A 15,723-nucleotide genomic window follows, 5' to 3' on the forward strand; every position below is an offset into this window, starting at 1 on the left:
TTGGAATGGCGAGTGTGAGAAGTGTGGCAGTCCTTCTACTGTGTTTGCCTACCCTCTCTGGCAGCTCTGGGGAAGGGCTTCAGAGCCTGACTCTGGCTTCACTCTCCAGCAACTGAGCAGGGAGTATGAGAACTGCCAAGGCCAGATCCCTAATCTCCCTTTGGAGAGTATATTCAGACCAGGTTTCCCTGGTGGGTGACTCCTCTGTCTTGGCTCCAGTTTGATGGGCTGCCCCTGGAGGAGGAAGCACTGGAGGGAGATGGATCCCTGGAGAAGGAGCTTGCCATCGACAACATCATAGGGGAGAAGATTGAAATGATTGCTCCCGTGAACTCACCTTCACTGGACTTCAATGACAATGAGGACATCCCCACTGAGCTCAGTGACTCTTCTGACACACACGATGAAGGTGGGCATTTGAAAACAGGCCTGGAGTGGCCCTTTCTCTATTTTGAAGGCTAAAAGGAGATCTCTATGTGGGGACTGGAGTTACTCTCTAACTTCCTGGTGGAAAGATGGGAGCAGAGCTTCCACAACAAAAGATACCTGTGTTATTAGTATACATCCCTGTTTTCAGTTATTTGCTGTAGGAGCCTTTCATAGATAATGCTTTGTTCTATCATTTAGTCTTGTCACTAAATGTACCCCCTGTTGACATTGGCTTGCCTTGTGGCCCCAACCCTCACAATCATGCAAGGCTAGGCAATGTTTATAAGCCACAAGGAAGGCGCCAGTCAGCTGCTCCCTGGAAATAATTGGATTTTAACAGAAACGTCCTCAAGATAGCTGCAAGACTTGTTAATACCTCCGCCATGGGGTGTTTAGGCCCAGCTAGAAGAAAAGGTGTTGCTGAGTCAAACAGGGTTTGGAGACTCCCTTGTTCCTCTAATTTTTGTAAGCAGGTAGTTTCTAACTTCATGCCCGCATAGGATTAGCTTCTAGCATCTCACTTGGGAACATGATGCTTCTTATCTTCCACGGAGAGAAGCCAAATTCTCAGCATTCACGAAATCGATTGGTGGATTTTCTCCATTGAATAAGTGGTCTGTTATGACTAGTGAGCATATGAACACAGTGCTCACTTGTGGATCTGTGGACACCTCTCCTAGGGGCCACCTGCAGTGGTTTTCTAACCTTTGGTTGGTTTACCCACCCCCATGTAGAGTCCAGGGCCAGCACAAATGACTGCATGGGTTGGGTACTGCCTAATTCCAGGGTGCCATTCACATAAACTAAGGTGAATCCTCCCAGTGCTGTGCTGGTACAATACCTATCTGTGCAGTCATAGGACTTGACCCTACAGGGTACTTCAGAGTTCTCTGGTTTCCTCAGGGTCTTGGGGGTGCCAGAAATGTCAGCCTCCTCCTGAGATCACATACTCACCCATGCAGGTGCAATAATTAGGGACTGAGGGGTGCCAAGGGCTTAGGGGTAGCACTGAGGCCTTAGCAGCTCACCTGTATCCTCAGGTGCATTCTCCTACAGCAGCTGGAAAACTCAGATTACAGGTGAACTTCTCTGGCTGGCAATATTCTGTATATGGACGCATTGATGTGCCGGGAGGGCTCTGCATCCCTGAGACTAAAGGAAGCTCCACTTTTGGAGTTCTCCCTCGCCTTGCTCTGTGTGCCGCTCATTCTGGTTTGAACCTTATTTTGCGATATGATGAAGCTGTAATCCTAAGTTTGAAAGGGGTAGGAGATGTGGGCATCATGGTAGAAACAGGCTGCGTTACGGAAGCTTAGTTAGGGATCAGTCTGTTGGGCCAGCCCCAGCCTTAGGAGCAATTCTGTACACTGAGTCTTCCAGATTAACTTATGTTCCCTCGAACACACCTATGCCGTGGGTTACGACTACAATTTGTTGTCAGAGGACACTCTCAAAACCCCATCCTTTGGGTTTAGGCAACTTTGGGAAGTAGTCATTTATATAAATTTTAGTCTAAGATCGACAGAATTAGGGAGGTTTGAAAGTGTAAAAGCAAATCGTACATTCCCAAACAAAGAATGAATGGGCAGAGTGTCAGCTAAAGGAAATGGTGTGCATCCTAGCAAATGAAAGAGACTGAAAGCAGAGTCGTAAACTATGGAGCCCGTGAGCTCAGCTGTCCTGCTCCATGGCCTCTCCATACCCTTGGTGGCTGTGCCCATGTTAGCCGGAGACATAAGTGCTCTTGGAGGATGTCCCTGGGGCCCCCTGCCCCTCCGTGGTCACCATCTACTTCTTGGTCCTCTCTTGTGCAGGGGAGGTCCAGGCCTTTTATGAGGACCTGAGTGGCCGGCAGTACGTGAATGAAGTCTTCAACTTCAGCGTGGACAAGCTCTACGACCTCCTCTTCACCAACTCGCCCTTCCAGCGGGACTTCATGGAGCAGCGGCGCTTCTCTGGTCTGTTTTGCTGGGGCTGAACCCCCCAACCCTCCCTCTCTGTCCTCGCTTCTTCCCTCTCTACATTTGCTTCCTTCCCTTCCTTATTCCTCTTCCCACACACCCTCCTTCCCTCGGTCACCTGATGGCCCGGGCACCCTCTCTCCAGCCTTCTGCAGTGCTGGAGCTCCCTCAGGCCCTGTTGCCCTCTCTTTTCACCAGCACTGCAGCTTCACCTTTGCCCACTGCACACCAGGCACTTGATGCTGGCCCCTGAGGCCTGCCCTGTCACTGCCTTCACAGGTCTCACTGTCTAGTAAATCACAGCAGCTCTCACTTGCTGGCGGCACCCACTCTGTGCCACTCACATGACGTTATCTCATTCAGACCTCACAGCTACCCTGTGTGTAGGCATCGATGAGGCTGCTGGAACTCACATTGTTAGTGCTTGCCTTACCTCATGCAGCTAAGGAAGAGCTAGACCGGGCCTCACATCTAGGATCTGGGGGTTCATGCTCTGACCCTCTGTGCTTCTGCCTCCTCCCCTTCCTCCACACTCTTTCCATAGCAGGGAGCGCTAAGCATCCAGCTGTGACAAAGCATTTGGGCATCAGCCAACCTGTGTGCCAAGAGGAGAGGGCATGCTCAGGGCACGGGGAGGTCATGGCTTAGAGGAGAGGACTTGTTCCCAAGGGACCCTCGCCACAGTAACACCAGTGTTGCCAGCACCCCGTAGGTGGCCCCAAGACCTCCTGTCCCAGCCCAAGGAACAATCAGCATTCTGGAGCCTTGTGTAGAATTTTGACAATGCTACAATGAGCCTCTTTCTGCTTCAACTACTCCTCCTCTTCCCACCCTCCCCCCAGGCCCTCAGGCTCCCATTGGCTTCCTTTTGGGGGCCAGGCAGTAGTAAGCACAATCAAGAAGGACACTTGGAGGGGAAATTTGGATTGGGGAGGGGGCTCTGCCTTCCCCTCCCTCATTCTAGGGCTGTCCTCTACCCTTAGATATCATCTTCCATCCATGGAAAAAGGAGGAGAACGGAAACCAGAGCCGAGTGATTCTTTACACCATCACCCTTACCAACCCTCTGGCTCCCAAAACTGCCACTGTCAGGGAGACACAGGTGAGCAGAGCTGGCGGATGCACAGAAGAGCGGTCTGGAAAATCTGTGTTCTGTCTTGAAGGATTAAGGGCAGATGTCAGGAAGAAGTTTCAGGGCACAAGTGTCATTTTGCCCCAAAGTGGTGGTGGCATCTTGCTCGTTTAGATGCTGCTGATTCCAGTGATTCTGGTTCTTCTCTTCAGAAGTCGTGGGGTGGGATGGGCTTGGGGAGGCTGGAGAAGGTGCTTTTCCAAGTATCTTGCTCTTCCTCACGTTTGTCCAATGGACCTTTCCTGCCCGCAGACCATGTACAAGGCGAGCCAGGAGAGTGAATGTTACGTGATAGATGCTGAAGTCCTCACCCACGACGTGCCCTACCACGACTACTTCTACACAATCAATCGCTACACCCTCACCCGCGTGGCTCGGAACAAGAGCCGACTCAGGTGCGGTGTGTAGAGGGCCCGGTGCGGTCAGATGGGGGTCCCTACCTTAGAGAACGTTCATGTGCTCTTGGCGGGGAAGGAGGAGGCGGGGTGTGCTTGGCTGCTCACTCTCTTTATTCTACCTTCTCTCTGAAGCCTTCTGAGGCTCACCCACCACCCTCTTTTGAAAGAGTTAATTATTCCTCCACTCTGTGCATCTTGTTAGTAAAGCTTGTCTAGCTACTGCTATTTATTGGTTGTCAATGGCTTATACAGTATAGTGTAGGTGCTTTATGGCTTATACAGTATAGTATAGGCTATCTACATTCACCAGAGTCTTTAGAATGACTCAAGGAGGTGAATTTATCTTCATTTTTCAGATAAAACTGAGTTTCATATAAGTTAAGCAACTTTGCCAAGAGTCATGTCTCTAGTAGGCATTGAAGCCCAGAGCTTAGTGTCGTAAACCTGTGCCCTGTCCACCATGCTGCATGCATTGTCATTAGACAGTGAGCTCCACAAGGGCAGGAATTCCATTCCACTCACACTTTATTCCCAGCACCCAGCTGGGCCTGCACATATCAGAGTCCAGAGAACAGCGATGGAATGAATAATTAGTTCTCGGCATTGTGGTGTGCTTCCAAAGGAAGGAAGAAATTTAGACCCTGACATTTTAAGAAGCTTGTAGTCTAATTGAAAAGGCAAGACACACACCCATTTGAAAATCATCAGACTGTTTACCGGTACCTTAGACCAAGTTCTGTTGGTTGTAAGGAGCCAAAAATTCACTGATGTTGTTCAAATAAAAGTTTGGTAAAAGGTTGCACAGAGATCTCTTGGGCATCAAGATGTGCACATCAAGAAGGATCTTTGTGCTTCATGCCGGTATTCCTGCACTTTGGGAGGCTTAGGCAGGAGGTTTGCTTCAGCCCAGGAGTTCAAGACCAGCCTCGGCAATGTAGTGAGACCCTGTGTCTGTAAAAAATAGAAGTTAGCCAGGAGTAGTGGCATGTACCGTAGTCCAGCTACTTGGGAGTCTGTGGTGGGAGGATCGCTTAAGCCCAGGAGTTTGAGGCTGCAATGAGCTATGTTTGCACAACTGTACTCCAGCCTGGGAGATTGACTAAGACCCTGTCTCTTAAAAAAGAGATTTTAAAAAGGAGATTTTGAAAAACGCATCTTTTTTATTCTCTTGGTAATTTCTTTTGGGGGGTGGGTGTTCTGTGCTTCCTCCTGAACATGTACTCCTCTTTCAGCCTTCCTTCTCTTCCTCCTTCTTTTATTTCCCTTCCTTCTCTCTCCCTCTTGTTCTTATCCTTTCCTCCACAGTGCCTAGGCTTCTTAATTCTAGGTTCCTCAGATCTTCCAATCACATCTTTTCTCTGCAGCCATGCAGAGGTAGCTGGTTGACCTTGAACAGACCATTACAGGAAGGTGCCCATCCACAATCCAGTCAGCTGTTGTTGAGTTGGGGAGCGAGGTGTCTCCAAGTACAGGCTTTCTCTCATCGGGTCGTGGGTGGAGGTGGCATCCCTGAGGAGGGGGATGAGGCTGGGCTGGCAGCCTTAGTCACAGGTGGGATGGATTAGCTGGTAGAATCTATTGACAGATGCAGATGAACCTAAGAGGGAGGCAAAGAGCAGGACTATTGCATAGGAGAGGAAGGATCTGATACTGCGAGAGGTATGGGCAGAAGTGCGACCAGTGACCGAGAGAGAGAGAATGCTTGGAAAAGAGCAAGAGCCGATGAGTCTGGGGTGCAGCGGAGAGGCAGGAGCCAGGGCCGGCAGCAGATGATACTCTTATTTATTTATTTTTTTTCCTGAGACAGGCTCTCATTCTCTTGCCTAGGCTGGAGTGCTGTGGTGCAATCATGGCTCACTGCATCTTCAACCTTAACCTCGCATTAGCTGGGACTACAGGCATGCCCCTGGCTATTTTTTTTTTTATAGAGATGGGGTCTCACTATGTTGCCCTGGGTGACTGATAATTTTAAAAGTTACAGTAATAAAACCCCAGAGCTTGACTTAGACTTAAAAGGCTCTGGAGAAGGAGAGAAGGACCCTGACGAAAGGATGGCGCATCTTACTTTGTTTCAGTGTCAGTTTCTCAAAAGACTTGACCTTCAGGCAGAGCCTTCCTTTGCTTGGCAGGCAGGCTGCTGGACGTTATGTGAGACTCCTGAGGGGAAACAGTGTGCCATCATAAGAGCTCTGGCGTCAGAACCCTAACTGTTAGGCTTTGTCCTCCTTAAATATCCTACACCCCAGTTTTCTCATCTGTAAAATGGTGATAGATCCACCAGTTCCACTGACCTCAGAGGGTGGTCATGGAGGTCAGAAAATGTGATGGATGTAGAAGGCCCTTTTAACTTGTAAAATTTAGTACAAATGTGAAGCAACTTTGGCCTTAAGCCCGAATTTCCTTTTTCCCAGCAGAGGCAAGTCCACCCAGGAAGTGACTGATCTTGTTTCTGGCTTGCCCCTCAGGGTCTCCACAGAGCTGCGCTATCGAAAACAGCCCTGGGGGTTAGTGAAAACCTTCATCGAGAAGAACTTCTGGAGTGGGCTGGAGGACTACTTCCGCCATTTAGGTGAGCACTACAATCCTTGCTGCTGGCTGGGCTGCAGAGACGGTGAGCTGCACAGCGGCTGCCCACCATTCCGGAGGATGGTATTGAGAATGGGGTGGAGACTGAAAAGGGAAGTAGTGTCTTGAGATTCCCAAGCCTGCTCCAGGAGTAGACACCAAATTCTGCATGTATGTGGACATGTGCATTTTTAAAGACTGTCTAGGATGTTTAGGAGATCATTTAGGGATCTATAACACCCCTCACGCCAAAAGGAACCACAGATCTAGTGATATAGGTGGCTCTGTGATGAGAAGTATCTGTAAAATGCCTGTGAATGCATCTGTTTAAGAAGTGTATGCCCCAAATCGTATACATGAGGGTGTAGCTACTGGGAACATATGGTTCCTTGCAATGTTGAATAACCCCAAAGGAGGGGTTTGACTGGGGCTGGGTGCCAGAAGACCCTCCTGAGGCTTGTGGGCATCCCTGAGGGTCATCAACCTGCCCAACCAACTTCCCAGAATACAGAATACAAAAATGGTTCCTGCAGAGAGTCGCATCTGGAGGGCTGAAGTGGCCTCTCCTGTGGCCCTTTTGTCTCTGATAGAGAGTGAGCTGGCCAAAACGGAGAGCACTTATTTGGCTGAGATGCACAGACAATCTCCCAAAGAGAAGGCCAGCAAGACTACGACGGTGCGGAGGAGGAAGCGTCCCCATGCCCACCTGCGAGTCCCCCACCTAGAAGAGGTGATGAGCCCCGTCACCACGCCCACGGATGAGGATGTGGGCCACAGGATCAAACACGTGGCAGGTGTGTGCCAGGTGGGGTGGGTGGGCTTTGGGCTGGAGCTGCATGCCCATGCCAAGGCACACACAGGCACACTCATTTTGCACGTTGGGTATAATTTGTATATCATTTGAATGTAAGTCACTACAGCTGAGGCTCCCAATGCTCTGTTTCTCTTTGCTCTTTAAGTTCCTCAGCCCCAGCTGAACTCATATGTTTGCTCTAATTAACAAAAGCTGCCTTTGTGTTTATACCTTTGTGTTGCCCTAGTTTCATGGCTTACCTGCATAGGCTCAAGTATGAAGCTTCCAAGTTCTTGGGAAATACACTAAGGAGATGTCAGAGCTCAGACCACAGAGATTACCTCATTACACAAAGATCAGGGAGTCCAAGGCAGCCCCCCTTCACTTCACCCCCATGGGCCAACCCAGGCTTGCCTCTCAGGCCATGGACTCCCTTAATATTTCTTCCTCTTCCCACCCCGCCATTCACGTCCTTGTCTTTGCTGAATCATGGAAACCTGGGGCTCTAAGGGGCCTTAGAGACTGACTAATTGAGCTGAATAGGGAGAAGGGACGCAGAAGAAGAGGGGGAGAATGAGGGGAGAGTGCCAGCTTTCTGCATCCCCCCTAACTTCACCCCTGGCACTTCTGAGTTATGTGTTTTGCATTTAAGATTTCTGACTGACATTGCATTTGAGTAAACTGACTCTCAGAGAGCTTACATGACTTGTCCACTGTCGTGTAGCTTACTAGGAACAGAGCCAGAGCCCGAAGCCAGCTGTCTTTAGTCCTGCCCCAGTGCTACATCCCCTCCCACAGCTGAAGATCACTTTGTCTTGGGAATGTATATCCTAGTTACATGGGCCTGTTGATTTTCTCATTTGTTCAGTGATCACCTGACCCAACCCACGACCTTGTCCTTGAGGATTTGACCTTCTCCTCTTGGAGAGCTGGCAGTATCTATCAGAGTGTTGCTGTCACCGTGTCCTGGACATTTTTCCATCAATCTCTGAAGTTTGCTGTTTGACCAGTGTCCCGCCAGCAGTTGTTGGACTTGTGGGTCACCATGGTGACAGTCTTTTTATTCTCCCCGCAGGTTCCACGCAGACGCGGCATATCCCTGAGGACACTCCCAATGGTTTCCACCTGCAGAGCGTGTCCAAGCTGCTGCTGGTTATCAGCTGTGTGTAAGGGACTCTAGGTTCTCCTACCCTGCCCTCGCCACCTTCCCTTTCTAGCCTGGTGCCTTAGCCCTCGTCTCTTGAAGCATCTGAGCACCTTACTGTTTTCCCTGTTTTCTCCTTTGTCCTCTAGTCTTCTCTGTCTGGACTGGTTGCTCTGCCTGTTGTTTACCTCTTTGCTTCTTTTTCTCTGCTTTGTTCGGCATTTACTGTATGCTAGGCTTTCAGAAGGAAATGCTTCATGCAGCATCCGTACCCTTCAGGGATTCAGTTTCAAGTGGGTGAGAGAGATAGAACGTTCAAAATTCCTGCACAGATGGTTAAATGCTAACAGAGAGATGCTACAGGGCATTTTAGGAGTCCGTTCGTTCATTAGATGTTCTGGGTGTCTGCTCTGTGCCAGGCACTGGAACTGTGCACTCACGGAGCCCACACATTGGCAGGGTAGCCAGACAAAATCAATGCCTACAATACAGAAAAAGTGGGTGCTTATTTTAATGTAGACTATTTATAATAATTGCTATGACATGATAAAACAGCAGGCTCAGTAACTTGCATAGAAAGATGCTGTCCTAGGGAAAAATAGAGACAAAAGAAATGAAGACGTAAGATGAAAGAACACAGTTAGCTATCTGAGGAATGGGGCCATGCCATCGCCTGCCCAGGACTTTATCCATTTTGAGCAGGAAGCAGCTAGGACATCTAAGGATAGCTCTTCCACTTGGCTCAGCCCACAGCATGGTCCCATGCCTTCCTTGGATGGGTGTATGCTTCCAGAGTGTGGGGCATCGGTGGATGGGAGCATTGCAGCTGGCCAGACACGGGCACAGTGCACACTGCTGTTCACCATGCACCAGCTTGCCTCCAGTTCAGTCTTGCTTCTGTGACCCCGGCCTCACTGAAGCATTCTCAGACAGGCAGAGGCAGTGCACAGCCTCACCCTCAGGAAACTCTGAAGGAAGCCCAGTAGTGACATGGTCAGATTTGTACTAAAGAGAAAAACCACTCTGACAACAAAATGTCAGATGGATTCAAGAAGCAAAGACTGGAGGCAGAGAGGTCAGTCAGGGTGAGCTGTGAGATCTAGGTGAGAGCAGCTGTCAGGCTGAAGGCCTGGAGCTGGGAGATCCTGGAAGGCAAAGACTCATCACCTATCTGGCTATGTAGGGAAGGAAGATGAACTACTGATTCAAGGGACCGCAAATGGTCATGTCATTACAGAAATCTGGAATTGAGCAAAGCATTTCCAGAGAAGACATTAACAGTTCCAGGTATGTCTGAGGTGCCATAGGTTATCCAGGCAGAGGTGACAGATATGTGCCGATGTGGTTCTGGAGCTCAGGTGACAAGTGTAGGCTACAGTCACTGCTTAATTATCCATAGCACTAAAGCCATGGTATGAATGAAACCATCCATAGAGAGAGAGAGTGTGACAAAGAAGACAAGGTCCAGGACGACCCTGGGGACCACTTAAAGGATGGGAAGCCATGAGGAACGTAAAGTGGACTCTCTCACCAACTTTAATATGTCACATAAAAGTAGATGCAAAATTCTTCTTATGACAGCATAAGATGAAAACATTATTACAAAATTAAAAACAAAAGCAACTGTAAAACTAGTAAAAGTCACACTTTGCAATGTCGATCTAATGTGATTCATGCCATTGTTCTGTTAAGTTGAATCTCTTTCTTGTATTGGATTTTGGTTGCTAGAGCAATGTAACCTCAGGTTAGTTCTGTGTTTAAAGCTCTTTCTGCATTTTGACTTTAAGTAGAGAAGGCCTGCACCCCTAAGCAAATTGTATAGCATGTTTAACTTTTGGGTTTTGTTAAGTTTAGAATGATCAGACTTTCTAATTCGATGCGACAGGATCCAGGCCAAGTGTCTGCCGACAGCCTGCACGTGGGATGGGCTGACACGGCACAGCTTGCCCTGTGTTTGGCAGGCTCCTGTCCCCACAGGCCTGCTCCAGTGTGACTCAGCCACCTCCTTTCTCTGTTTAGATTACCATGCAGCCTTCACTTAGCCAGCACACAGGGGTATCCCCTGACCTTCACTTAGCACAGACAGGATAGCAAACATAAACCCAAATGCAGGCACCAAGATCATGAGCAGGCTGTGCTGAAGAGGTGGGTGTTCAGATGACCCAATGTGTGCTGATAAAATTAAAGCCCGTGTCATTGAAATTCAACAGAAAAGTTTTTAAAGGCCTTGCAGACAACTCAGAGAGGGCTGAGAACACAGCTGAGTAGCCCCAAAAATTTGTGCTGTCAGTTTAAGGAAGACTACCTTCCACAGGACCAGAAGCACAGATGAGAAACACAGTACCACTCGCACAGGCACACACTTTGAAAAGCCTAAGGCATAACATAAGCTTCTCTTTCTTTGCTGGTCTTTTATCCATCTGTTTATCTCTTTTTTTTTTTTTTTTTTTTGAGACAGGGTCTCACTCTGTCGCCCAGACTGGAATGCAGTAGCACGATCTCAGCTCACTCTAACCTCCACCTCCCAGGCTCAAGCAATCCTCCTGCCTCAGCTTCCCTAGTAGCTGGGACCACAAGTGCATGTCACCATACCCAACTAATTTAAAAAAACTTTTTTTTGTAGAAATGGGGTTTTGCTATGTTGCCCAAGCTGGTTTTGAACTCCCCAGCTTAAGCAATCCACTCACCTCAGCCTCCCAAAGTGCTGGGATTACAGGCATAATCTAGGCCCAGCCTATCTTCTTATTTTTTTTGTCATCTTCTCTCTTCTTATGTTTGTCTACATCCTCTCTGTTAATAAGAACTACCCTTTGTGTAGGGCCTATGGTGTACCTGGATATTTTACAATATATGCCCTTTCATCTACAGAACAGCCCCAGTAGGCTAGGTATTATTGTCCCTCGGTCGGAGAAGCTAGGAAACTTAATCAAAAGTTAAGAGGTTTTTAAGTGATGAGCCAGGGTTTGCATCCAGTTCTGTGTGTCTCTGGATCCTCTCTACCCACGATGATGCCCTCATCTCTCCATCCCATGAGCTTGTTACACAATGATGGTCAAGCAGCCAGTGCAGCTGAGAGGAGGGAATTTCTGCATTCTCTCTGTGACTTCTCATTCCTCACAGCCCCTCCAGCCCCTGGATGATCCTTGCCTCCCCCATCTCTCACCAATTCTGACCCAGACTCTGGGAAACCTCGGCCTGTCTCTGTGACTCCTGCCAGGTGGTATGAGGTTGAGGCAGGGAACTTTGCAGCTTGCGGGAAGTTCTGCTAACATTTGTAAGCGGCATCATGGGCAGAGACAGGGACCCACTGGAATTCCTCCTTCAGTCTCACCCTTCAGTTACTTCCTAAGGTTGGGTAGGTGGGGGGAATATTTTCTCAGTTTAGCACCCATGAAATACTAAGAGTCTGTCCCTTGTTGCTTTCTCATGCCCTGTCCTTGCTGGGTCTCCTTATCCATTGTATCTTTGCTTCTAGAATTTTTTTCTCATATCCTCTCACTCGCTCCCAGCTTGATTTTCAGTGCAGTTTTCCCCTTCCCCACACGCCTTTTCTAACCTCTGCCTCCTCCCCATTTTTCTTCCTTGCTCCCATTAGGATCTGTTTCAGGTACTGGCTCTATGATTACTGTTTTACCCCCTCATCTCTTTTCCTTTCCACCTTACCTCTCTTCCCCCAGGTGCCCAGGTTCTGGGTGCCTGTGCATCTCTCTTTTCTAGTGCCTTCATCCCACGCCCCTCTCCATGGCTCTCCCGCTGTATCCTGGCCTTCCAAATTAAGCTGCTTCTCTCTCTCCCCCTTGCCACGTGCCTCTGGCTCACTCACTAACTGCAATGCTTTGGATGGCCCACCAGTCAGGGACAGCGGCCTCTGGGATGGGGGATGTTCTGTTTCTTCACAACATCTCACTGCTGTTGCTTTTTTTGCCCATGTCTCCTTCCTAGTCTGGTGCTGCTGGTCATCCTTAACATGATGCTCTTCTACAAACTCTGGATGTTGGAATACACCACGCAGACCCTCACTGCCTGGCAGGGTCTGAGGCTCCAAGAAAGGTAATCCTGGCCTGGTCCCCTCACCTCCACCTCCATCCCACCCAGTGCCATGACACCTGTCTCCCAGTCTTCTTGGGACTGCCTCACTGCCCTTGCCCAAGGGATAGTCCTCTGGGAAGAGCCCATGGGGAAACTCAGAATCTGTCCCTATAGCTTCAGCCCACTTCTGATCTGGGGCACAGGGGAACCAGGGCCAGTGAGCAGAGGACAAAGCACTCTGATGTGACTCTCTGTCCTTTAGGGGTCTGGGAGCACAGGACAGTTCGCTGAGCATAACTCCAGCTGCTGGGGTACCCCTTCTTCTACCCCACAGGTTACCCCAGTCTCAGACAGAATGGGCCCAGCTTTTAGAGTCTCAACAAAAGTACCACGATACTGAGCTCCAAAAATGGAGGGAGATCATCAAATCCTCAGTGATGCTCCTTGACCAGGTGAGATGCCCCACCTTCTCTGCTTGCCTTGGTCTTTGGGAGAGGGGACTCCTTCCCTTATGCTCTGAGAAAGATCCTTGTCTCTATCACCATCCTCCAGCCTTCTCCCTCCAATTCATTCTTCTTCCAGGCCATGCACTGTTGTAAAAGGGAAACCATCCTTCAAGGGGCTGCTAGAAATGCAGGTGTATTCTAAAAAAATAATAACAATAAAGACCCATTGAATTTGCAACAGGAAAGCTGTAGGTTAGATGGAAGGAGAGCTAATTTTATTTTTTTGGTAACAAAGAACCATCTGACAGGCAGTTAAACAGAGAACCACCGCCCCCCACCACAGCAATCCTTTTCCAGAGATTTGTCTTCCCAGAGGACATGTCTTTGAGTTTTTCAAGTGTATACCGCCCCCTCCTCTGACAGTCAGTGGCACTGCACTGATAGTCTGGGAAGATGACTGCACTTTGTCCTCTTTCCATAGCATCATCTTTGTCGTACAGTTTGCCTGTATTCCTCCCCAAAGCTAGATCCAACTATTTTGGGAAATCATCCTGAGGCAAAATCAATAATTAGCCTAGTTTCCTTGGGGGAAGGAGCTTCCTACTTCCCCAGAATATTTTAGTATCTTATAAAACGTACCTCCATGCAGTTTCCTAGAGAGCAGGAACCTGCCTTTGCTGTGCAAGATAATTATTAGGAAAATATTAGACTCAGGATTTACCCTGCTATGCAACAACTTCTCTCCCTGAAGAGTTGTCTTTCTGACACTTTGTGACCAGCCAGAGCTGAGATGGCATCCCAGCCTTGCCATTAACTAATTTTGTGACCCTGAGCAAGGGACCTTGAGCTTCCATTTCTTCATTTATAAAATAGGAATTGTAGATGTAGCTTCATGGAACTGTCATCAGGATTTGATGGCATGTGAGCAGTGCTCGTTAATATTAAACTTTATTTCATTGTATTGTTTGATTTTAGCTCTAAGGAGAAATATAAAAGAAGGCTTGGTCTCGTGGCTCACACCTGTAATCCCAACACTTTGGGAGGCTGAGGAGGGAGGATGACTTGAGGTCAGGAGTTTGAGACCAGCCTGGCCAGTATGGAGAAACCCTGTCTCTACTCAAAATACAAAAATTAGCCGGGCATGGTGGTGCACGGCTATAAGCCCAGCTACTTGAGCGGCTGAGGCAGGAGAATCGCTTGAACTCAGCGGGTGGAGGTTTCAGTGAGCTGAGATCGTGCCACTGCCCTCCAGCCTGGACAACAGAGTGAGAGTTTGTCTCAAAAAAAAAATAATAATAAGGGAAAAAATCTTAATGTAGCTATCAGGACCCAGTTAAATGTGTTTAGCTTTGTTGCCACACTTAAGGAGGACATATTATTTTTAACCAAAAGAGGACAAAAAGCATACTGAGGAGTTTGGAAACCCTGTCATTTCAAGAAGCGTTGATGGAATTGAAGGCAAACCCAGGAGAAGGGAATGTGGGGGTGAGGAGAACAGGGTGGTCTTCAGACAACCAGGCCAACAAGTGTCGAGTTTTACTGGAAAAGTCTAGAGCACTGAACTGGGGCTAGAAGTTTAAGAAAGTAATTTTTTTAAAAGTCATCAAATGCAAACAATTTGTGGTTAATGCTGTCCAGCAGTGGAACAGGCTACTGTAGGGAACTGAGATTCCAGCACTGGAAGTGCTCAAGGGGTGGCCAGATGATGATGGATAAAGAACTTGTAATTAAATTGGGGCAGTTGGACTGGATGACCCAGGGATCTCTTCCAACTCTAGAACCCTCTTTCAGAATGGGCCCCCTTAACTGGAGGGCTTGGGGCTGTCAGATTTATAGCCTAGTGGACCCTATAAGTATTAAGAAAGTGCCCCTGGGTGTACAAGGGAAGGATTAGACACCGTTCTAGTCCCAGCAAACATGAAACCAAGCAATGAAAGATGACTGCAGTCCAGAGCCCGAGTGTGTGCTGTGTGAGAGACCATGAAGGAGAGGGATGACTGGGAGCTGGAGAGAGTTTGGATTTGTTCTGAGCCTTAGCAGATGGGTGAGATTGGAATAGGCAAGAGTGCAAAGATTCCCAGGCGGGGCGAACGGTGTGGCTAAATGTACAAAGGCAGGCATGCGGTATGTTAAGGATCAACAGAGAAACCAGATGAAACAAGTAGATTAAGTCAGTGGCAGCCTGAGAGGCTCTTTGTAGCAGTTGAACGCTTCGAGAGAGTTATTGATTCAGCACCGAGACCCAGTAAGCCCTACCCAAGGGCTTCCCCATGCTAGATTGTCTGTCTCCTTTCTTTCTTTCTTTTTTCCTCTCATTTTTTTCTTTTCTTTCTTTCTCCATCTCCCTTTCCCTCTCTCTCTTTCTTTTAAGAGGCAGGGTCTTGCCCAGGCTGGAGTGCAGTGGTGCAGTCACAGTTCACTGCAATCTCAAACTCCCAGGTTCAAGCCATCTTCCCACCCCAGTCTCCCAAGTAGTTAGGACTACAGGTGCACATCACAAGGCCTGGCTAATTTTTAAATTCTTTATAGAGATGGGTCTCTCTATGTTGTCCAGGTTGGTCTGAAACTCCTGGCCTCAAGCAATCCTCCCACCTCTGCCTCCCAAAGTGCTGGGATTACAGGAGCGAGTCACGGCACCCGGCCTGACTGTCCCCTTTCCGTTTGAAACTGCCCTGAGAACCACCCTTGCTTTAGGTGCCTGACTCTTGTCAGCTCCATTGCATAGTTGGAGGCCTGCGCTGGGCGGGTGTGGGGAGAGGGCTGCTAGGCCAAGAACCCCACTGAAAGCACAGACCCAGGCCTGGGGTGGGGTTTTCTGTCTTGCAG

At 48.7% G+C, this 15,723-nt stretch overlaps 1 protein-coding gene across 13 annotated transcripts in view; it reads left to right on the top strand.

The window, feature by feature from the left end:
• The window catches only part of GRAMD1B (GRAM domain containing 1B), a 214,420-nt gene that overhangs the window by 188,763 nt on the left and 9,934 nt on the right, over window positions 1-15,723 (top strand). For all 13 annotated transcript variants that reach the window (XM_064375508.1, XM_012470248.2, XM_064375516.1 and 10 more), the window contains 9 exons: window positions 220-409; window positions 2,244-2,387; window positions 3,374-3,492; window positions 3,775-3,917; window positions 6,386-6,489; window positions 7,076-7,279; window positions 8,354-8,444; window positions 12,365-12,472; window positions 12,786-12,903. In XM_064375508.1, coding sequence (XP_064231578.1) covers window positions 220-409; window positions 2,244-2,387; window positions 3,374-3,492; window positions 3,775-3,917; window positions 6,386-6,489; window positions 7,076-7,279; window positions 8,354-8,444; window positions 12,365-12,472; window positions 12,786-12,903 — 1,221 coding nt within the window. The remainder of the gene's footprint in view (window positions 1-219; window positions 410-2,243; window positions 2,388-3,373; window positions 3,493-3,774; window positions 3,918-6,385; window positions 6,490-7,075; window positions 7,280-8,353; window positions 8,445-12,364; window positions 12,473-12,785; window positions 12,904-15,723) is intronic.

Source organism: Aotus nancymaae, unplaced genomic scaffold (assembly GCF_030222135.1).
Source record: "Aotus nancymaae isolate 86718 unplaced genomic scaffold, 86718_ANA_hifiasm-v0.15.2.pri h1tg000012l, whole genome shotgun sequence".
Classification (NCBI taxonomy): Eukaryota; Metazoa; Chordata; class Mammalia; order Primates; family Aotidae; genus Aotus; species Aotus nancymaae.